The following is a 24550-nucleotide window of genomic DNA, read 5'->3' as shown; positions in this document are numbered from 1 at the left end:
CATATTTTATTTATTTAAAAGAAAAAAAAACTAATTGGCTTTTGCCAATTTATATCAGACACCGGGACCGTAACTGAATTTTTTAAACATATACTCGGATTATAAATTTTTAAAATTGTATTTGATATTTAAATAAATTGAAGCTGCTAAGTAAAAAATCTATCTAGTTGTAAAAAAAAACTGATTACTAAAATGAATGTAATTTATTTATTGTAAATAAACAAATTGCTTAACGAAATATATTTATTTAAATCATTTAAATTTACTTTAATAAATATAATTATAATACACAGGTCGCAGTGGCCGCAAAATTGCACTGGAACTCAACGGGCATCGAATACGACAACTAAATAAATTTGTTAAGGATAAATAGTTATTTTTTTTTTAATTTGTTAATTAATTAATTAATTATAGAAAAGGATACGACGCTTTGTTCGTTTTTTATACATGATCCTGTATCCGCATTCTCGGCATCTGATGGAATCTTTTGGACGAATTTCATTATCGTGATGACATTCTGAAAATTTATAAATAAAATTAATAATTTTTAGGTCATACTTAAGTATAATTACTCAGTTTATTTAATTTAGACAAATTTAAATGAAAATTTTTTTTTTAAATTCAAAAATCGTAAATTTAAGAAGTGGAATTTTTTAAAATTCAAAAATAAAAATTTTATGATAGCGAAGGCAGCGGAAATGATGATCCTGAATCTAGCAGACAATTAAAAACTTTAGGATTTTATTTTGAACAATTGGATTTGAAGAAAAAAATAAACTGAAAAAATGCACATGTAGAAAATTAAAAAGACTATAAGTGCAATTTTTAAAAATATTTATTTTTTTAATAATTTATCATTTTTTTAAAAATCAAAAAATTATTAGACGTCGGCTAACTTCAGTATCATGCGGAAATGACACTTTTGTATTTTGAAACAAATTTTACAAAATAAATACTAAAGATTTTTCAAAATTCATAAATTTATATTTTAAATAATTTTTTTATAAAATATAAATAATTCTGACGTCATAATTCCAGCGATTAATTTTGACGTCAGTAAAAGATTTTAATATTTTTATAAACAAGAAAAAATTGTCGCTAAACTTAAAAACTTGCTCAAAATTCACCACAATTTTAAATTTAAAAATTTTATGATCCTGAAATTAGCAGACAATTCGTAATTTTCGGATTTTTTTTCACCAAATCAATTACAAAAAAACAAAAACTAAAAATATGCACACGTAGAAAATTTAAAAAACTAAAGGTGCAATTTTTTCAAATATTTTTTTTTCGGCTTATCGTCTAAAAAAAATCCAAAAATTGTTAGACGTCTGCTAACTTCAGTATCTTAAAATTTTGCATTAAAAATAAACAATAATTAACATTTAAAAATAAGTGTGTAAATATTTAGGTTATAAAAATAAAAATCCATAAAATAATTACCTCCGCAGACATAAATCATGGCCTGTTTAGGCGTCGAATCAGATTTACTTGACGTGTCCATTTCAAATAATAGACCAATTAATTTAATTACAAAAAACAAGTTAATTATCAATCAAATTACTAACAAATATTAAAAACAACGAGCACGCTTTCAGCAAACGTTTGTTGTATTTAAAATACTTGCCGTCAGCGGCAGCACCGCGCGGTGAAATTCAAAAATGCGCGGTAACAATGCGCAGTAAAAAGATCTGCGCAGTTGGTTTGTCGTGTCGCCTTAGCAACTGCTGCTGGCGGTATTTCATTTCCTCTTTGATTGGTTCTCTAAATTTCTCAGCATCCCCCACTAGGATGTAAACACTTTTGAAACCTTTTCCTTCGCCCTCTCTCTCTGCTCTCCACCGCTCTCTCCGTTCAAGAGCGAATTTAAAAAAAGAGGGGGAAAATATTAAACGAAACAGAGGGCGAGTGAGTGTGAGTGCGGTGGTTGCGGCGCGCTGTCTTATTTTTCTCTGTTCTCTGTCCGTTTTCTGTATTGGCCTGGTCTCGATTTGCCAGAGCATTCGGTACTCACCCTCGTAAGCGTCAGCTCGTGTTTAGTTTACGTTTCCATGACGTTTGTCATGTCGCGTCGGATTTTTATTTAAATTCAAATTCAAATTACCCCTAACCTTAATAATTATAAACAAAATGCCGCGTTTTATTTCAACCGTCACCGCTGGCTGTCACTTTTTCTGTTGTTAATTTTCGTATAATTTATATTGTGTGAAGTTGTTGTTATGTCAGTATCCAGTGTCAAAGGAACGTCGCATCACCACCAACATTTTACTGCAGGGTAACACAATAGGGGTGCCATGTTGTTTTCGCTAAAGAATCAGGGGTACGGGGCACGTATTTATATTTTTTGAAAATTCTGAAAATTATTTATCAGTACACGTGGTTACAGTGAGTGAAATAATTCCATATCTGGGACAGTGTAATATAAAAAAAAAAATATTTTTTTTTTAAAAATGAATGATTCTGTGGAAGATGTCGAGATGGCTGAGGTTGATATTAAATCAAGTGAGACACCGCATGGTACAATAAATTATAAGAATTATTTTAATAATAACAATAATAATATTAATATTAATAATAATAATAATAAAAACATAAATAATAATAACACTGGGGCAAGTTTGCATGGATCTTTTGATAGTATGGACAGCGGATACCTGTCATTTACGACATCTTCTGGAGCAACTGTCATAAAATCAACCGGGAGATCAAGACCGAGTGTAAAAAAATCCTACTGGCTAAGAAGCGACCAGTGGCAGTCGGAACGAAGAAAGTCATCAAAGTTCAACAGTTTGATAAATGGCTCCCGGGACTCGGTGCTGGAGTCCGAGGACTCGATTGATGATCACAACAACAGCATCGAGTCTAGCCATGGATCTATTTCTATGGATCGTAATCATTTTCGCGCGGATCTGCGTAACTATAGACTACGCACTCGCAATAGTGGGAGGTCCAGCAATCAATGGACCCACGCGGTGACTCCTGCAGCAGCGGTCTCTAAGGTAAATCAGCTTACGCCAATTACTCCTCTCTCGCCATGCACTGCCACGACGAGTTACATGGCCTGCGAACCCGTCGAGGATCTTGAAAAAATTTTGTCTGTACCCCAGAGCACGCCTTATATTTGCAATGATAAATTAACAGAATTGTCGACTCCAACCAGAACGTCGTCGTCGTTTTCGTCCCTGTCGGCCCAGCCTATGATAACTTTCTCTCCCAAGACGAGGAAAGTCAGCCCAGTGATAACTTCCGCGGAGAACAAAAAGTTCAGCAAACTTAAGATTGGCAACTTGAATAAAATCATCAAACACCAGCAGCCGATCCTCGCAGTCAAACCCAAGAAACTTGACTTCGATAAACGTTTCGGCTGCACGAACTGCAAGTTAACGACGACCAGGGCTGATTACACCGGGCGAGAAACCGTCGATATTTTAAGTCTTCTGGGAGAAAAAAGCAACCACTGGCGTGCGATAGCAAAAATTCTTTCGTTCCTGAGCCCTCAAGATCTCTGTTCCGTGAGTATGGTGTCCCATGTCTGGCGCAAAATTTGTCTGAATGACAACAGCGCGAACCGCAGACGTCTGCACCACGTGTACGTCAGACAAAACACTAAAGAAAATTTAGTTTTAATAAAAAGCAAATGTGAAATAACGAGTACTCCGAAGACTATTAATAAGTTGGTGAAGAGAAATTATCTGACGGACGTTCAAAATATGCAGGCCACTCCAGGACGACGAGCGCCACCTCAAAGTCCGCCCGTGTCGCCGAGCAAAATTAAATTTCACTCCTTTGTCAAGGTATTTATTTTTTTTTTTTTTATCATCATCATCATCATAAGTATGCATGAATGTGATAATTATTTATAAGATGATCTGCCGAGTTAATGAATGTTGATGATTAGGTTCAAGGAACCAGCGTGCGTGCTGCTGACGACGACGATACATAATATATAACAATAATAATAAAATTATTCTCAATGTATTAGCTTACCCTTAGCCATAGATCATATTCACTCCTCGCCACTCTCGTCTCTCCTGCCCATTCGCCTTATATTATATTATATATATACAAAGTATGTATAAGATTATTATTATCGTCGACGTCGGCTCGTATATCCTCCGGCTACAATCTCATCGGTTTGCAATAAGGACGGGAGAGACCGTTGATTTAATTATAATTGCTTTCAAACTTTACGTATCATTTCGTTGCAAACAAATATATTATTTTTTTCTCAGCTTTATATATATATGTATATGTATATATTGTCCGTCAAGCGTAATTATGCCCAGCCAATATAATAACATAGACAAGATAATTGCGTCATTATATATTAATAGAGTTTGCGTTTAAAAAAAAACCGCGAATTTTTGACATTGATCCGAGATCTATAAATCATGTCTGTGATTTTTGTTGTAGAAAATATACAAATTTAAATATATACTGAACTTTTGATAACGCGATAAGTTACCGGAAACAAATTGATCTGGTTTACATATGAAATTTTTTATCTGTTAATTTAAAAATTCAAATTTAAAATTTACCCGCCTTTGAAATGAGATATCAGTATTTTATTTTTTAATTTAATTTTGTTTATCTAACAGCGTAAAACGAGACCACCAACAATGTGATCGGTATCTGGTGATGCAGAACACGAGCTCACGTTGTCTCTTTAGTATTTAATGCGACATCATTAGTAAGATGGAATAGTACTGATTAACTAGAACCTTTGGTTTAATTTGTTTTTGGAGTAGGCACGGTTTATTTAATTGGAGCAAGAATGTAAGAAGGAAATGTGGATTCGTGTAATGACAAGTAGGAAACGGAAAGACGGACAATAATAAGCCAGGTGAATTCCGTTGACGCGATCGCTTCCTTTTCTTGGTAACGTGTGATGTCTTGGACGGTTTTGTGCCGGGTAATGTCGCGGGTCTGCATTAGACCCTCTTCCGGTCTAGACCACGAAGAGAAAATTTTCGTTGGCAAAAGGGGACAAGAAGCCAACGGAATGCCGGCCTGCCGAGCAGATAGCCGACGAGCAGGTGCACTTTGTAACCGTCTTCTTGTCCCCATAATTGTCTTTGAATTACGAATCAAGGATACGAGTATCGGCATTGCCTATACATATATTTTCATATATTCTGATATTTATTACACAGAAAAAAAAATTTCTCAGCTCAAGAAAAATTTTTAATTATGAATTGAATGAAAAAAAATTTCTTGAAGAATTTAAATTTTTTTCGCGCCAAGAAATCCTTTTTTAAAAAATTATTTAAATCTTTTCCATCTAAAATTTTAAACGTGAGTTTAATGTCATAGAAAAAAAATATCTGGCTTATGACTGATGACTATTTCCTTTCCTATTATCGTAAATCTACTCAATGACCACCTGGCCATCAGGTGTCGTCGTTACTTTCCTGTATCTTTCCAGGCGTAACCTTTTACGATCATCATCATGATAATTATATCACCAACTGTCTCGTTTATTTCTTTTTTTGTTTAACGTACCGACGTTCGACGTCTGCCGTTACAGTTTTCCGGTTAATTGATTTTTATAAATCACAACTCATCTTATAAAAAATATATATATATGTATTTAGAGGGATGATATGTTTTTTTGTATAAAAATCTTACGAGTTAATTCGCTTCGCGTTGTTATAAAATTACTCAAGTACAAATTAGTGATGAGAAGCTGGATCGCGTACTGTCCTACATATATCTCTCTATGCATTTGCAGTCTCCCGCAGCGAAATTTAAGTCGTGAATCGAATCGCGAGGGTCGACGAACACGTGTGGTCTTCCACGATAAATAACTACTACATTACATATTATATATACTACATATATCTACAATAAATATAACGCTTTTAATTTAACCATCACTTTATATATTTATATTATCATTATTGTTATTCAAATTTTAATTGTTTGACTGAAAATAATTCACTGAATTTCATTGAATAGCTTGATTTTAATATGAATGAGCTCACACTTGTGTGTACATTATATACATTTTGAATTATTAATCGATGATCAATGAATGGTACAATTAGACAATTGCTTGTGTATTTAAGTGTCGGTAAATAATTTTATTTAAAAAAAAATTTGAATTTTTTTTAAGGATATTCATTTTTTGATCTTTTGTCCAGCAATTTATTTTTTATTGACAGTTTTTTTTATTTTTCAGTAATTTTCATATTTATTAGACTGAAAGTTTTAATAAAAATTATTATTTTTTTTTTATATATTTATTTAAAGTCGCATTAACTTTTGGTCCTTAGCAACTACATTTATTATTTTTTTTATAGAGAATTTAGTAGATTGAAGTTAATTAGTATCTCCTTGATTGGGTCCAGATGTTTTACATTGTTGAGGATTTCTATAAGATTGGTTGGTAGTTTTAAGTTTTCCTTTATTATTCTCAGTTTAGGGATCTCGTTACAGTTTGGATATTGATGGGGATCAGATTTGCTGATATGTCCGTGAGAGAAAGCTGTATGACCTATTCGCAGTCTTGTAAACAGACATTGGTCAGTTCTTAATTTGAATTGTGGGGCAATTTCCCAAATATCTTTCCGGATTTTTACTGAGTTTCGTGTCTACTGCTGTCCAAATTGAGTTCCATTTTGAAAAATTATTGTTATTAATAAATTTGAATTTGTAAAAATTTTTTTTTGTTCAAATTTTAATAATTGATCTGATGATGACTAGAAATTACCAAAGGTACGAAAAAAAAATTATTAAATTTTTTTCAAATTTTTCTTCAGTAATTTCCATAATTATCAGGGCGAGAATTTTACTACCGATAATTAATTTTAATAAATTTGAATTTAGTAAATTATTTTTGTTCAAATTTTAATAATTGATCTGATGATGACTAGAAATTACCAATGGTACGAAAAAAAAATAATTAAATTTTTTTTTTATTTTTCTTCAGTAATTTCCATAATTATCAGGGCGAAAATTTTACTACCGATAATTAATTTCAATAAATTTAAATTTAATAAATTATTTTTGTTCAAATTTTAATAATTGATCTGATGATGACTAAATTTACCAAAGGTACGAAAAAAAAATTATTGAATTTTTTTCTTTAATTTTCTTCAGTAATTTTCATAATTATCAGGGCGAAAATTTTACTACCGATAATTAATTTCAATAAATTTAAATTTAATAAATTATTTTTGTTCAAATTTTAATAATTAATTTGATGATGACTAGAAATTACCAATGGTACGAAAAAAAAATGATTAAAATTTTTTTCTTTATTTTTCTTCAGTAATTGCCATAATTATCAAGGCGAAAATTTTACTACCGATAATTTATTTAAATAAATTTGAATTTACAAAAATTATTTTTGTTCAAATTTTAATAATTAATCTGATGATGACTAGAAATTACCAATGGTACGAAAAAAAAATTATTAAATTTTTTTTTTATTTTTCTTCAGTAATTTCCATAATTATCAGGGCGAAAATTTTACTACCGATAATTAATTTAAATAAATTTTAACTTACAAAAATTATTTTAGTTGAAAATTTAGTAATTAATCCGATGACGATCAGAAATTACCGAAAGTAAAAAAACAAAATTTTTAAATTGTCATAAAAAAAATAAAATATTTATTTTAAAAAAAAATTACAATAGTGAATATAAAACTGTAGGATTTTAGAAGTGTAGTAATTTTGTCGAGGCCATGTGTCCTGTTTTCAGGAGGGTGAATATACGGGGCATCGCATTCGAGTGAGAGCCCCAGAGAATTCAAAGGGAGCGAGGGAAAAAAGATATGGCGACAGGAATGCATGCCAGCTGCCCTTATATTATTATTTTATATACCCGGGACTTAACCATAGGATCCCGATACTCGAGTTAAGTTGTTGGTATTGGTATGAGTCGGGCTATGGGTTTTGTGTTGCCGGGTTCGCTTTTGAAAAGACCAAAGACAGACCACGCTCCACATCCAGGTTCCCACCAGATAGTACTATACGTAGAACATAATAAAATATTACACACGTACTGTGTACAGATATGAAAACAGGAATAGGTATATACAGAGCTAATGATTTGAAGGAGGATGAGAATGGCCAGAGGTAAAATAGTCGAATAAAAAAATACTCAAAACCAGGTCATTACGTGGAGTAGAAAAATTTTATAGCCACTGATAGCAGCTGGTGTTGTCTTTTCCTGGCCAGAGACAACTGATATTATTGTCTAATCGAACGAGATTTTGTGGAATTTATCGTTGAATTTAATGATAAAAAACAAAATTTTTTAATCTATAAACCAACACGTTGGCCCTAAAATGGATTGGATTATGCTAGAGTTATTTATTCAACTTGCGTTTGTGTGCATAAGGCAGCTCCAGGTGCACATTTACTCAAACTATTTCCTTTTGTACCTGGAATATATATAATAAAAATAATGATCTATTGTCAGTAAGTCGATTAATTTTAACTGACAATTTAAATTACTGAAACAAAATTAAATTTACTAAAAAAAATCTCTACTTTGAAGGATAAAATAAAAAAAGTAAAAAAATTTATCTGAGTCCTTGCAGCGAGATCTCTTGTTGCCATGTGCCATCGTTTCATTGAACCCCAAAACTTTATCGTAAAAAAATAAAATAAAAAAAAATCTAAAACAAAATCTCAGGATATAAATAAACGTAAAAGGACATGACTATTTGAATTATCAATAAATCTCGTAAATATCTCGTCCTAGATAAGTTCGGCAGTGTTTTGCTCCTTTGTCCTCGTCCTCATGCTGCTGCTGGCGCTGGTTAGTTTATATATTCGTTTTGATATTGAGAGGCCTCAGAGGAACCGACCGCGTGCTCACACGCCCGCCTTTTTTTGTTCCCTCTGCCCCTCTTACGCGGTATGATCTATCCCCGCAGTTCTCTCTCTTTCTCTCACATGTTGACTGATGACGCTTGAAGGAATCGAAGAGAACGCTACCACACTCTCTCACTGTTGCTATGCAGCGCCCGCAGCTCGCGGATCTCCCTCCCGGTTGCTTGGCATCATTATGTGGATTATTTGCCCGGGCCGAAAAAAGCGCGCGAGTGAACAACAACAACGGGCCACTTTAAGGGGGATAGCCACTGTGAGGATCGAAAAAATAGCTGATTTTCGGGAATTTTTTTGACTGGAATAATAAAGGAATTTGGGGATCGGGTTTTTTTCGTTTTCTAAAGTATACATTGAAGATGATTCTCCTAAATTTTCATTAAAAAATATCATGTTGTTACAAAGTTATAAGCATTTTTGTGGAGCAACAAAAAAATTTCCCCCACCACGGTGTCATCTCTAACTCAAAAACGGATTATCAGAAACAAAAAAACCAAACGGCGTTGGAATCTGTATGCATGTGATTATCGTTGCACATAGGGGATTTTGAAAATTTTGATTTGAAAAAAAATGCCGACATATTAAAAATTTTTTCGTTATTTTTTCTCATTTTTTTGGATTCAAACAGCCCTAAAAAATCTTAAAAATCAAAATTTTCAAAATACCCTACGTGCAACTTTAGCTACTGAATAGACGAATACGGCAAAAAAAAAAGTTGCGAATCGGTTGATATTTATGCAAATTACAGATGCCACCAGTTCAAAAAAAATAGTTTTGAGAAAAACGCGTTTAAAGTTTTTAGTCGATGCAGCGGTCAGTTGACGCGCTGTCACAAAAATGACTATAGCTTGAAAAATATTCGGAATTTTCATATAAAACTTTAGATACATATTTTTGAACATATACACTTTGATTTAATAAAAAAAAAAAAAATTTTTTTTTGAAATTTCACAGTGGCTATCCCCCTTAACGTCACCCAACACATAAATATATATAAATATATGTATGTTGCTATGTCAACCACAATAAAAGACGTCAATGTGTGTTTTCTTACCACGTGGTACCAAAATCCGTCCACATGACAGAAAGAGAAACAAACTGGGCCTTGGTGTGAATGTGTTGGGAATCGAACAACTTGTTCCGCTGTTCTCTATACGACACACTAAGCTTCTTCATACATACCAGTCTAGACCAGGATGACGCAATGTTGTTTACTTTAAACAAGTCTGCATGGCAACAGGTCCTCTGTCCTCTGTCCTCTACCTCTACCTCAGTATTCTTGCTCTGAGGATTTTGCCAGTTGACAACTCCCAGCAGATCGTCCATCCAGTTGCCAGTTGCCATCCGAAAGTTCCCTACAATACACTCCCATGAATAAAAGTCATTATTAATATCCGCGTTTGAAGCATCACATACCAAACTATTATTCATACGACACTAGAGTCGTTCCCGCGTCCCTTTTGCCAGCTCCCACCACACCAACGCGACTCACAATCTTTTATTTCTCCGTACTCTTTATCATCTCTGGTCCGCGTTGCTGCTTATAAGTCCTAGTCATGTTCTAAAACCCGCCTTTTTTTATTTTCATTTATTATTTTATTTAACACGTGCCACGTGGCTTCGCCTGTTCATTCACTTTCGCCATAGCAACAGGTCAGCTCGCGAGGAATTTATTGCTGATGATGACGCGGAGATGCTGAGCTCACGCTTAAATTATCTAATATAAAATGGGTATTGAATCGTTTTATTTTATCAATCCTAATTCAATAAAAGTCATTGATTTTTTTTTACCCAACGAAATTATGATCAAGTCTTAATTGAGCTTAAAATTGACCTAGTCAACATGCGCAGTAGGCGTGAAATGCCTTAGCGCCTACAACCCGAAGCCTACAATTCACTTTTAACTCATCAGAAAATTTTTATGCGGAAGAACAAGAAGAAGAACCACCAGCACCATCACCATCACCATCACAACTAATGCTGTTGACCTACCGGACGTCCTTGATAACGGAGCCGGACACACTCCGGTGCACTAACGGGCTAATAATCACCCACGACAACAATAAATTATTCTATTAACTTAATTCGAGTTATTTAGTAAATAACTGGGATTATTGTTGTTATTGGCAGCATGATAATGAACTACTGACTGTAATGGGGACGGGTGTTATCAGAGATAACAAACTTACGCCTCGATATTGCCACACTCGTTTCATTCATGCGGTTGTTGGTTCAGTAAAACTGTTTTACTGAGTACTTGTTTTACTGAATGAGATACAAATTCAAGGTCATGTTGCTATAAACGAGTGAGAGGGAAATCGCGCGGCAGAGAGATCAAGTTTTATTGAAGTTAAGGGATAACAGAATCCAGTTGCTGTAAATAATAACAGCACTAGTCAGATCCGCTAGTTTGCTTGGCTACATGTTGCTCTACATTGATAATGTCTCTACTTTTTTATTTGCGCGGTCTTTCCGGTCGCCCTTGAATAGATCGTGATAAATATTAATGCCTTGTCTTGGTCTAGGTCCAAATAACTAATCAGCTAAAATTCATTCACGTAGTGCGCAGTTTTTGACCGCGGTCTATTGTACTGTAGACGGATTATTTTAAATAATGACGGCTATTAGGTTTTTTTTTTTTATTTTGTGATATGGAGAGTGTGCTAATCCAGAGTATCCGTCGTAATATTACATGTGTTTGATGGGTAAATATAAACACAACAATAGCATCCGTTGACGGTAACGGTGATATGTGTGTAGGTGTGTGTATGAGTCAGTGGTAGCGGCGGGTATGAAAGGATATCCAATTTAAATATTAATAACCTAGAGAAAGAGATATTGGGTACTTGGAATTTCGCGGTATTATCCAGACTATTGCGAGATCGATATCGCGTTTGCTGTTTGACGTGCAAAAGAGTAATGGTCGGGTGTTGATGGTCAAATAACTGATTTAATGATTATAAATTTTTTTTAATTTTTTCCCGCGGTTTTTAAATTATCAGTCGTCATAATAAATTTTAATTAAGATAAAAATAAAAAGTCTCCAAAAATTTGAGCGCGACAAAATAATTTTTTTTAATTTTATAATAAATAATTTTTATTCCAATTTGTAGAAAAAAATTTTCATGCGCGTGATTTTGAATAGTGAGCATGTAAAGAAAAGAAAAAGTTTCAAATTATTCGGGCGCGACAAAGTAATTTTTCAAAATTTTATGATAAATGTAATTGAATTATTTTGGCGGGAAAATTTCAAATTTTTAAAATAAGTCAACTAATTTTTATTACAATTTGTAGAAAAAAATTTTCATGCGCGTGATTTTTAATAGTGAGCATGTAAAAAAAAGAAAAACTTCAAATAATTCAGGCGCGACAAAGTAATTTTTTTAAAATTTTATGATAGTAGTAATTAAATTATTTTGGCGGGAAAATTTCAAATTTAAAAAATAAGTCAACTAATTTTTATTCCAATTTATAGAAAAAAATTTTCATGCGCATGATTTTGAAAAGTGAGCATGTGAAAAAAAATAAAAAGTTTCCAAAAATTTGAGCGCGATAAAATAATTTTTCAAATTCCATACTAATAGTAACAAAATAATTTTGGCGGGAAAATTCAAAATTTAAAAAATAAGTCAATTTTTATTCCAATTCGCTCAAAAAAATTTTTATTCTGACTTGAAAATTTTCCTGCTAAATAAGTCATATATATAAATATGATAATTAAAAAAAAATATGACATATATAGGCATTATCTAAAGAAATGAGTATAATTTGTTGTTGCTACCCGCCTTTGCTGCATTGTATCGAATACTAAATAACTTTTATTATTTTTCCTCCGAACGCGCGCGACATTGAATAATTTATACTCACAACAATTTCTAATGTATAAGACTGGCAACATTTATGTATCATAAGGCATTAAGAGAAACAGTGTTTATAAAATCATTGCCAGTACTCAATACTTTCAAAAATAAATATATATACATATAAAATATATAATAACGCGACTGTAATTCGATAAGTTAATTTCTTAGTTGTGTCCTTGATGCAAATTTGTATACATATCTTATGTCATTACCCAAAAAACCAGACTAAATTTAAATAAATAAAAAAACTAATTATTTTTTTCCTCTGAACCAAGCGCGGGTTAATTTAATTTATAAAACTAGTTGTCAAAAACATAATTAACTACATATTTATATTAATATAAATTACAAAATGTACTTGCAATAACCGCGTACGGATAAACGCGAATTTCTCGCGCCAACAGCTTCCAGGAAAAGATAACTATGGACTTCCGGTCATACGTCGGTCATTCGGCGCCACAAGTTAATAAATAAATAATATAAATATACATACATCAGCTAGGTCATTGCGTACTTTAAGAAGCAATTTTTCACTCAAACAAACTTATTCGCGGCATACATATTTTGATAAATAAATTGCTGCTTACACTTCCGGTCTATAACATTTACGTAATTTTTATTGCGTGACAAAATTAAACCGTGCATTTTTTTATCCATGTGTGTCAAGTGTAATACAAGTTTACGGATTGGAGTGGGCGAATTATTGGTGATGCTTCAAGGCCAAACAAACCTAGAAGTCTAATGTCCAGCACAATAAAAAAATAAATCGTATGAGCAAGTGTGAGAACGGCCGATTTACCGTGGCCTCAACGGCGTCCTTGTCTTTGTTTATATGCCCGAAAAAAAAGATGTTAAATCAAGACCGGATTAATTGTAATCCTCGATGAGATTGCTGATGATTCTATTGGATTGAGCCAACAGTCTAGTGTAGGACAACTAAAACTGATGACTCTTAATCTGTGAAAAAATAGTTGAGACAGAGGAAGTGAAAAGAAGCGGATAATAAAAATCGAGTAAAACGCAGCAGTACACATATATGTTGTATGTTATATGTACAGTATGGTGTAGAATATAACAGCACGTGTTGGTGTATGTTGTTGCTGTGTCCTCGTCGGTTGCTAGGCGGTCCTTTCTCCGGCTGTTGGCGCGTTTTCGGTTTAGTTAACTCGCGGCAAAATTGCGAGAGAGACTTTAGTTGAGATGAGAAACTAACGAACGAAAGAACGTATAGTAACGATACGAGACATTACCTCGTGTGTCTGGTGATGATGTGCGAGTGACGAGGACGGATACCAAGAAGAACAGACGTGAGATTGAGAAGAGCAGAGGAAGGAAGAAGGCCGAGGGTGAGGATGCTGATGCTGATGGTGGGTCCAGACGATTGGCTGCCAGTCGAAACTCCACTCTATGTTATACACTACGCGTCCACGGCCCGATTAACGGACTCTAATTGCATAGCAACAGTGAGCTCGAGATAATGATATATCTGACGCACGCCTACCACCAACACTGGCCCACTTGAACACATCCCATTGGATATTTGGCGACTTCTCTGCTGATGCTGATGCTGATGCTGATGCTCACTCCTCACAACTCGTACCGCTGATGCATAGAAAGGTTACTTGTCTTCGGGGCTTGTGTTTTTTATTTACCAAAACCAAATTTTTTATTTCACCCAGACAACATTCATTTTATTTTTAAATTGCAAAACATTCGTTCAATATTTTTTTTTTTTTATAATTACAGTCTAAGTAATTTTATTTAAACCCGAGATTAAAGTGAATGTGTGAATTTATTTATGTTTATTAAACAGCAAGTCCCAAAAGAATATTTATATATATAAATATAAATATATCTAAAAATATTATCTTATCACAACTCCCTATTTTAAAGATTACATACTTAGAAATTTTAAACAAAGACGTATTATTTTATTTGGCTTGGAATAGGCCTGCGCATTGTCGAGATAAAAAAAAAAATAAAAAAAATTCCACTTCGTTTTTGACTACAACTTCCAACAGCATCTGCGGCGTCATCAGGAGATTGTACCCACAGAAAAATGTGACCCTCATATTATCCAACTTCACGTCCGCTTCAAATTTAAAATGTTTAAATTTCAAAGTCTCTATCTACTTAAACACATATATATATTTATATACACATACATTTGTATTAATAAATAGAACGAGTTTCCCAACTGGATATCAAGCCGCATTGGAGGCCTACGAAGTGAAGAATTTATTTATTTATTTATTTAATCATTTAAATTCCACAGCATTTTACTTCTTTAATAAATTAACTGTACCGCGGCTTCGAACTTCTCTGCTATGGCGCAATAAACCCAAACAAGTTGGACCCTTTTCTGTGGAAGTTATTAATAGTTTAAAAACTTCGGCTTTGACTTCGGTTTCACTTCTATTCATCTTGATATCTTCAACATCTTTAATAAATTAACGTACGGTAAAACTTCTCACGATTTTCTAAACAGTTTATCTATACCTGAAGCGAGCGAGCGAGCGATTTCTCTTTATCTCAGCTTACCTGAATTTAAGCCCCAAAAAGGTTCCCGGTCTAGGATTTTCGTGCTGCAGGAAAAGATAAAGAGATTTTTTCTATTGTTTTTTGTTTCGTTTTCCTCTGACTGTTTTTGAGACCGGGTTTTTTCTACGGTCACATCGTAAATTATTTGGCGTAAAGGTACACAGTAATAACGATAACGCACAATGCCAGAACAAGGTTTTGTATGCGTCAGGTTAGACAGAGGGTAAAATACGAGGCTCAATGTGCGTTTTAATGGCTGGGTAATGTACAATGTGTGTATGTATGTATGGATGGATAATAATAATATTTATTGATGTAAGTGTATGAGATAAGAGAGAGTGAAGTTGGGAGGAGACGAGTGTGGTTTTAACGCAGATGGTACTGATGTTCTGTCATAAAACTGGAGATGCGACAGTAAATTTTTTACTTTAAATAGTTATATATATATATATTTAGTTTATGATTAATAGTTTACCTGGAAAAGTTTTTTTGAAAAATTTTTTACGTTTGTTTTATAAATTACCGGTGTCTTGTTTTGAAACCCACGTGAAAAATTTAGTATTTGACTTAAATATTGAAATTTTTTAGATTAGGGAATTTTGTTGGTGCAGAAGTAAATATTTTTGAAAAAATACGAATCTTATGGGGAAATTTAGATTTTTTTGAATACAAATATATATATAGTCTACTTAAATTATTAAAATTTATGTAGAAAAATAAATTATGATGTTAAAAATTTAATTTTGACTTGAAAAATATTTTGTTTAAAATTTTGGCGCGTAAATAATTTAAATTTCAATTTTGAATTCAGTCATCGCGGTGGCGCGAAAATAATTTTTGAATTTTTTTCCGTATTTCTAATTTATGTAGCCCACTAATAATTTTTCAAAAGTAAGGTTTTTTGACATTTTGTTTCAAAAATTTTGAAATAAAATTTTTTAGATGAATACGAAAATCTCGAAATTTATGATCCTGAAGTTAGCAGACAATTAAAAATTTGTTTTCAACAAATTTAAAAAAAAAAAAATAAAAATATGCACGTATAGAAAATTTTAAAAACTATAGGTGCAATTTTTAAAAATATTTTTTCTTTCAAATTTATCATTTTAAAAAAAGATACAAAAATTAAGAGTCGGCTAGTTTCAGTATCATAAAAATTTTATTTTGATTTCGAAATTATTTCAAAATATTTTTGTGATTCAGTTCAATAGCTGACGTGTTTTTACTATTATTTACCTGCAATCTCTCCCTCATCTATCGACTCGAATTAAGATACAAACGGAAATTCGATATGTCTCTATCAATCTAATCAGTATTGAGTTACAAGATTCAAAAAATTATTCGACCCAACATTGTCACAGTCCACTTGCTCCTTTAAACTCACCGGTTAGCTAACGCAGTGGTCTATTTTACCACTTGAACGATTCTTGTAGAAAAAATTACCTAGAAGTAACTGATTTACGTATAATATGTAAATACGGTCAAGTAGCTCCGAAATGATTAATTTCAAAAATATTTTATTTCCTCGTCATGTTATTCTCCGAATGAATTTTTTTTGTGTTATTCCATCTGAGGACGTATTTAAGGGAATGATTGAATCGCTTAGTCGCTGTATAGTATTTAGTCGTGGAAGAATTCACACGACGTTCAACAAGAGAATGCTTAATTAAACTTTCGCCGACGTGATGAACTACTCGAGTGTAACAAGTGTTTAATGCATGTTATATAAAATAACTTGCTAACTTTTAATGTAATTGTTTTATTTTATTATTCCATTTTTTTATCGTTAAAATCTTTATGAAAAATTATCAATTATAAATATTAATTATTATTAATAAATAAATTAAAATTTTCTGGGTTCGGATGAAAGCCACAAAAAATTTGAAATTTTTTTCTACAATTTTCAGAATTCAAATTCATTTTTAAAAAGACGTAAAAATATTAATAACAACAAAAGAATATACCGGATTTGTTACCAAGCGGATTTCAGCGGGGGGTTAAAAAAAAATTCAAACTCATTTTCGAAAATTTTTTTCATGACAAACAGAAATTTTTCATACCATAAATGCGGGAAAAATAAAAATAAATACAATAGTTTCTCTATTGTTAAACTGCAGACTAGTCATCATTATTTTTTTTTTTACTCACTATTAAAATTTTTACCGATATGTTTTTTCTATAAGTTATCGAAATGCGATTACCGTCTCTTTATTTAAACCGTTACTGCAACCATTTATTCAAACCTTCAATGCAACGTCAATTCAAATTTTTTCCAGTAAACTTATGTTCAAATTTTTGTAAAAATTTCAAATCAATCATTAAGTATTTAAAAAAAAAATTACCTCAATATCAACTGATATTTTTCATAAATTCCCTTTATACTAAATCAATATCATTTATTGTATTAAAAAAAAATATGACCAATTTTTTAAGTTTCATATATCTCGGGATGAATTTCTTTATATTTATATCTCAATAAAAACAATAATATAAGTGAATGTGACATTCTAAATATATATACACATACATGATATAACGTAATAGCAGCGGTGATTTTAAAACTACCATTAAATATTATATATATATAAATATATCTCATATGACCAATGTAAATATTATGTATGTACTTTCATGTCCCATAAATAATTTCTCTTTAATATATTTAACTCTCACATACATCACACACACATACATACATATATCTCTCCTTCAAATTACTTATTGAACGCGTACGTAAAAATAAAACAAAAAATCCCGTACATAAATCCATACTCAAAATAAAATAAAAATAAACTAAAGTAAAGTATAACAGCAATTTGAAATAACAGTAATTTAATAAATAGAATTATTAGTGATGATGATGACGTCTTAAGTGTAATTACTTATTAAGAAGCCGGGATGCCAAGTGCTTACCATAAAACTCGGTTATGGACAATAAAATAATTTATGATACTTATTGCACATATTTATATATATGTTTTTATGTGTTTCAGGCGAGCCGAACTCTTGCACCAACGGAGCGTCTCTGCCGCTGCCCGAAATGTTCCTTCGCGAGTCATGTCGACGACAAGAGAAACGTCGGTACTTGCACACGTGAAGGCTGCAGTGCTGAATTTTGCACTCTTTGTTCTTCGACTCCGCACACTGGGCCCTGCAAAACTCCGCTGCTGGCCACGCCGACAAAACGGAAGAAGGCCCCGCTGATAGTCGGCTCCAAACAGAGCAAGCGGAATCTTCGTCGGCTGTAGGATTAAATAGTCGATTACTTTGTTTGTAATCAATCATCATGATCATGATCATCACCATCAGCAGCAACAATGCCGACTTTTGTTAATAATTTTATTAACAAGCTGGACTTGGATGCCGACTTTGATGTACCTGAAGATCGTAACGTTTTTCGCCCTACGGAAAAAAATTTGGGGAATAAAAAATCTACTGGATGACTAGATTTATAAAATGTATCAAGTAGATGCTAATATGTCAGCCGAAAATCTTGTCATCCCTTACCTCCGAAACTTATGATACTGAAGTTAGCTGACGTCTAATAATTTTTGGATTTTATTTTAGACGGTAAATTATAAAAAAAAAAAATTTGAAAAAATTGCACCTGTAGTTTTTTTAATTTTCTACAAGTGCATATTTTTAGATTTTTTTTTTTTTGTCATTAATTTGCTAAAAAAAAACTCAAAAAATTTTTAATTGTCTGCTAACTTCAGGATCATCGAAACTTCCTCTTAAGCAGTCAAATTTCATAAATTTTTTTCATTTTCGTCGTTCGAAAAACGTTCTGATCTTCAGGTACATGACTTTTAGACAGACTCAGATCCAGACTGCGGATCCGAGTTTTATGCGGCTCCGGTTATTTCAAACCTCGGCCAGACGAGTTTTTGTTGGCCCCTTGGTAATTTCGAGCAACCAGCAATTACCCCACCAGAAGATCAATAATTTTGTTTATTATTTTTCGTACTTTAAGTTTGTTGCTGCTGATATATTTAACTGTTAAATATTGCGGCCATTTTGTTTTTTATTTTGTTATTTATTAATTTTCCTTCGATCGCTAGTCTTTTGAGTTTAATACTTACAGGTATTTAATAACATGGAGGAAAATTATTATTTATTTAGCACTTACTGTGTGTTAAGCCATTTATTGTAACAATTGTCAATTATTGTGACCTCATTCAAAAAAGAAAAAAACATCCGTGCCATTTTAGCGCCATATTATAGTTAATTTTTTTTGCTACCGTCGTTTTTTTAATTCCCGTAAAGATGAAATATAAAAGACTGTTTGTAAATAATTGCGTGATGGTCAGACATATTTTGTATATCGGGTAAGATGGGTTGGATTTTAAATAAAATATAATCCAGGTAAATTTAACAGAAGATGTAGATAAAAATAAACGGTAATAAAGAAAAAAAGGGATACAGATTTTCGATTTACATTCTCTAAAGACGTGAGTGCAAGTTGTTTCTCGAGAACGTTTACGTCCTGGTGCTCTTGCTTTTTTATTTATTTTTATTAAACTCGCGCTTCGACCGTTGCTCTTACCCTACACGGTTCTGGACCGGGTCCCTTTTTCCGCCCAAAACAATGGCCGAGAGCAAAAAAAACGTCACCTGAGACTCGGCCAGAGACCGCCTTGGAAATAATGCCTCGGTTTATTTCTTGAGAATTTTTATATGGGGCTCGGCATGTTCACCTGAGAAAATATAAATTTATTTATTTATTCTCGAAAAAATTTATGATAAGAACTTTAATCGAATCGCTCAAAGCTCATTTAATCAAAATATGTAAAAAAAACATATCAAGTATTTTATCTAATAATTTAAAGACCAAATCATTCCGAGTGTTTTTTTTTTAAAGCATTTTTAGACTCCCCCACTTTTTAAAAATTTTCAATGACAGCTGTCACGACTGTATTCAATTTTATCAATTAATTTAAAAAAATTAAAGTTGTCATCAATTGGGAGTCAAACGAAATTTGGAGAATAAAATTTTCATGTCAATTTTATAAAATTTTTTAGGGTAAAATTTATTTACCAAATTTCGTTTTACTCCAAATTGATGATAATTGCAAGTAATTTTTTTTTTAATTAATTAATTAATGAAATTATCATCCGGTTGTGACAATTGAGTCATTGAAAGTTTTAGAAAATGGGGGGAGGGGGTGTCTAAGAATGCATTTAATTGTTAATTTTAAAAATAAGAAGACGGTGCTCAAAATGTGCGTCAAAATATTAAAGTTTTCTAAAAAAAAAAATTATAAAACGCACAATAAAAAATTAATATTATAATTAACTATAATTAAATATATAAATGGTAGTGATTTAATTTAATTAAATAATATTTATAAGTTTATATATATATATTTTAAGTGTAAATAAAAAAATTCTCCAAATCCGATGTAAATTTTACGAGTAGTTTTTAAGAAAAAAAAAGTATTTATGTGTAGATGGAATATTTTTATGTAATATAGACAACTGATATTCAAAGTGCCTATATATCTCTCTACCAACTATTGTTTCAATATAAAAAAAAATTTTAATAAATTGCTGACTAAATTTTGAATGAAAAAGTATTAAATATTTTTTTAAATTCTGATAAATATATAAATAAAAATTTGAAAAAGTGTCTTGTGAAATTTTAATAGAAAATTGCTCAGTAATTTTTATTTTCTCATTACGCGTTTGCTCAAATGTAATTTTTAAGTTTAAAAAAAGACGTAATTTTAAATTTTGCTCTCTAATTTTAAATTATATGAACTAATGTCGATTGTTTGTACTGTTGCTCTCTAATACTTTTTTTCTACTAATTGAAACGTAGTCAGGATTATTTGAATTGTAACGCAGAAATCCCGAGGGTCAATGAAATTATTTTAAAATATTTATTGTTAATTATTTTAAAAGTTATGCCAAATGTTTTAAAATTTATGTCAACTAAATGTTCTAAGTTATTCTGTTCTGTATTGTTTTGTATGTTCACTTTTAATTTAAAAAAAAAAATGAAATTTTAAACCTCGCGGTGTTTCTGTAATTTTCAATAAAAAAAAAACAAAAATTTTCTTTTAATTCTGTGTTTTCTTTCCAGTTTCCTCTGAAATTCATCAGCAAAATCCTGGACCTCATTTTTTTCTTCTCTAGATGAAAATTAAATTTTGCTGATCATGACGTTCTGGTGTTTATATTTTTTAGGGGTAATTTAACCCATCCTCTTTTTCACACTGAAATTAATTGATGGAACTGTTTTGTGGTCATGTAATAAATGATAATTTAAAAACAAGTTTTCTATGACGAATCAGAATTTTTGAATTCACGATCATTTATCAAAAATAATTAATTGTTTTTTTTTACTCATTAATTAAAATTTATTTTCAAATTTTCGATAAAATATGACAGTTAATTAGTCTACCGAATAATTTGACGTCAATTATTTTACATGTAAAATTTAAAAATTGAAAAATTTAATCCATCAGTACCCTGGTAAAAATTTTCCACTACCACAGGGTAATTTTTTTTTTTAATTAATTAAAAAAATTCCCTGACTTACCGATTTGTCAAGTCGGCGACTGGAAGCCTTGAAATTAATTTTTTTTGAAAGAAAACATTCAAAAATTATAAAAAAAAAAAATTTTATTAGAATTTTCAATAAATATAAATATTGACAATCAAAGAATAAAAATTCTCCACAAAACTCTTGCAAGTAACGCGAATAGAATTGCAATTATTGCAAAATTTCTATACATTGATGGGTACATAATATTTGGTGATACGGAGACAGATTCATTATTATTATTTAATGTCCTAAGTGATGATGCAGGCGGATCATCAACAAGTTGCGCCTTCATCGAATGTTTAGTCGCTTGAACAATTTTAACAGTGACCATTTTCCCCATAATTTCTTCTTTCATCGGCAGCAGAATTTGTTCATAAAATTTGTTGTGTCCCACAAAATGTTTTTTATCATGAGAAATTTCGGTTACCAGAACTCTCTGAACTTCCCCGACTTTGTGGCCGTAGGGTTCGTAGGATTGGAAAAAATCCGACAACTCCTTGGTCCTGCGTTTGACCAACTTGGTCGGGACCTTCGGCATCTTGGCAGCGGGAGTTCCAGGTCGCGGGAAAAATTGATTTATAAACAAACTGGGAAATTTGTTTTTAATACAAAGACTCATAGTTTCTGCAAAGTCTTTGTCAGTTTCAGTTGGAAATCCGCAAATGATGTCCGTGACGATGGTAACACCGGGTACTTTATCATTGAGGAAGTCGACGACCTGCTGGAACTCAGCTCTCGAGTACTCTCTCTTCATGTCCACGAGCACTTGGTCGCTACCCGACTGTACGGGAACATGGAGAAAACTGTAAACACGCGGGTGATTTAAAATCCTGCTTATTTCCTCAAGATGTTCAAGTATGTAAGGAGGATTAGTCATTCCCACCCGCATCATGCAGTCATCGGGTATGATCTCAATTATTTTCCACAGCAATTCCGGGAGATTGGTACCGATGTCTCTTCCATAGGCACCCGTATCTTCCGAAGTCAGCCATAACTCAACGACTCCTTCTTCGAAAGCCTGCTGAGCTCGCGCCACTATTTCTTCTGGTGGATAACTTCCCAGCTGTCCTCTTGCATGCTTGGTCTTGCAGTACGTGCACTGGTTCAGACACCCCGTGCTGATAGCGATGATTTCAATCAGCGGATTCCTTCTGACCTTAGGGAGAGACAGCGAAGCTCCGCCAATTTTTCTGCCCGCTTCTTTCTTCTGTCCCAAAAATCTCACGGTGTTGCCTTTCAGCGTTTCCTCTACTACTTCGACGACGCGGTCAATCTGCTGGACTCCAATCACACTGAGTCCTTTTAGGAACCCGGTCTTTGGCGCTCCTTGGGGTACGCAGCTGGTAGAAATAATAATAAAATAAATAAATAAAGAGAAGAAAAATAAAAAATGGGGATGGAACTTACCCAGCAACGACGACGTGCTTTCCATTTTTCTGTCCAGCTTCGATTTCATTTCTAAAATGATCCTCTGCTGGAGCCTTTACTGTGCAGGAGTTAAGCAGCCACAAGTCGGCTTTATCTTTTTCTTCGGTTAATTGGTACCCGAAAGCTGCGAGCTGACCAGCCATGTACTCGGTGTCCGAGCTGTTGTGAGTACACCCCCAGGTTTTTAAATAAATCGTCTGGGTACCGGGAATTATACTCGAGAGCACGGGAACCTCGGGCAGTTCTTCGTTCAATTTTTCAATGTCCTTTTTATTTTTAGATCTGATAGTTACTTTTTTTCTGGAGCTGTACCTCTCTTTGGGGGTTATATCTTGGGAGGAAATTAGATCCTCAATGTCCTCAATTATTTCTATGCACGGAGAAGACATTTTTTAATGTCTTTGTTTATTTTAGCGAAATGACACTGACACGTGGTCTTGAATTAATTTTTTAACTTGAGATAAAATAAAAATAGTAAATTAAATACTTATTGTATTTACTACGGTAATAATTGGCACATGTAATGCACAATAATAATAAATAAAATACCATTTTTAAACTGTGGGTAAAATGTAGAATTCATAGATGGCGCCAAAGAAAAATTTTTTGAATTCAAATCGCGGAGGTGGCGACACCTACCGGGTAATTTTGAGTGACGATGATTACTAGTTAATTGCTACTATTGCTACTGATAGTAATTAGTTTTAAAACTGAGAAATTTAGAATTCATAGATGGCGCCAAAGATAAATTTTTTGAATTTAAATTGTGGGAGGCAGTGACGTCTGCTGGATAATTTTGAATTACTAGTTAATTGTGATACTGGTAGTAATTAGTTTTAAAACTGAGTTATCTAATGTTATATATATGTATGAAATATATATATGAGATAAAGAAACGGTGAGTAATAACACAATTTTATAACAAATTTTTTTCATAGAATTTGAAATAGAAAATTAAAAATACTCGTGTCAAATTTTTGACAGGATAGAAAAAATAATTAAGAATTAATGCATTGCTAATTACTTTTTAAATTTTTAATTGAAATAATAATAATAATAATAATAATACTAAAAATAACAGATTTCAAATTTTTTGATACAAATAGAAAATAATTTTTAAAAATGGACAATGATTTTTACACTTCAGTACATGTTACTTAAAATAAATTTATATCAATATTTTATTTATAAATTTATAATTTAAAAAATGTCTGATGTATGATAAATTTACAGTAATTAATAATTTATATTAAAAATTAAATTTTAATGGCTAATAAAAAAAATTACAAAATGCTGACAGCCGACAACTGAATATTTTACTGTTT

The 24550-nt window shown here is 32.1% G+C and overlaps 2 protein-coding genes across 2 annotated transcripts; one reads left to right on the top strand and one right to left on the bottom strand.

The window, feature by feature from the left end:
• The first annotated feature begins 1783 nt into the window (after positions 1–1783).
• LOC130671176 (F-box only protein 5-A-like) lies at positions 1784–21313 on the top strand. Its single transcript, XM_057474905.1, has 2 exons — positions 1784–3794; positions 18241–21313. The coding sequence occupies exons 1-2, from the start codon at positions 2451–2453 to the stop codon at positions 18493–18495; spliced, it is 1599 nt and encodes a 532-aa protein (XP_057330888.1). The 5' UTR covers positions 1784–2450; the 3' UTR covers positions 18496–21313.
• Positions 21314–21894: 581 nt separating this feature from the next.
• On the bottom strand, positions 21895–23768 carry LOC130671718 (threonylcarbamoyladenosine tRNA methylthiotransferase). The gene is made up of 2 exons (XM_057475778.1): positions 23205–23768; positions 21895–23137 (listed from the first exon to the last, which is right to left on the bottom strand). Exons 1-2 carry the CDS (start codon positions 23612–23614, stop codon positions 21910–21912), a joined length of 1638 nt encoding a protein of 545 aa, XP_057331761.1. The 5' UTR covers positions 23615–23768; the 3' UTR covers positions 21895–21909.
• Between the last annotated feature and the right edge of the window lie 782 nt (positions 23769–24550).

Source organism: Microplitis mediator, chromosome 7, assembly GCF_029852145.1.
Source record: "Microplitis mediator isolate UGA2020A chromosome 7, iyMicMedi2.1, whole genome shotgun sequence".
Taxonomy (NCBI): Eukaryota; Metazoa; Arthropoda; class Insecta; order Hymenoptera; family Braconidae; genus Microplitis; species Microplitis mediator.
Note: the sequence above shows the minus strand (reverse complement) of the source record. Positions and strands in the feature narration are given on the sequence as shown.

Excerpts from the sequence above, each read along its gene's own strand:
- LOC130671176 (XM_057474905.1), top strand. The coding sequence starts at position 2,451 with ATGAATGATTCTGTGGAAGATGTCGAGATGGCTGAGGTTGATATTAAA. Across the intron at positions 3,795-18,240 it reads AATTTCACTCCTTTGTCAAG|GCGAGCCGAACTCTTGCACC; the intron begins GTATTTATTTTT and ends TATGTGTTTCAG.
- LOC130671718 (XM_057475778.1), bottom strand. The coding sequence starts at position 23,614 with ATGTCTTCTCCGTGCATAGAAATAATTGAGGACATTGAGGATCTAATT. Across the intron at positions 23,138-23,204 it reads AAGCACGTCGTCGTTGCTGG|CTGCGTACCCCAAGGAGCGC; the intron begins GTAAGTTCCATC and ends TATTTCTACCAG.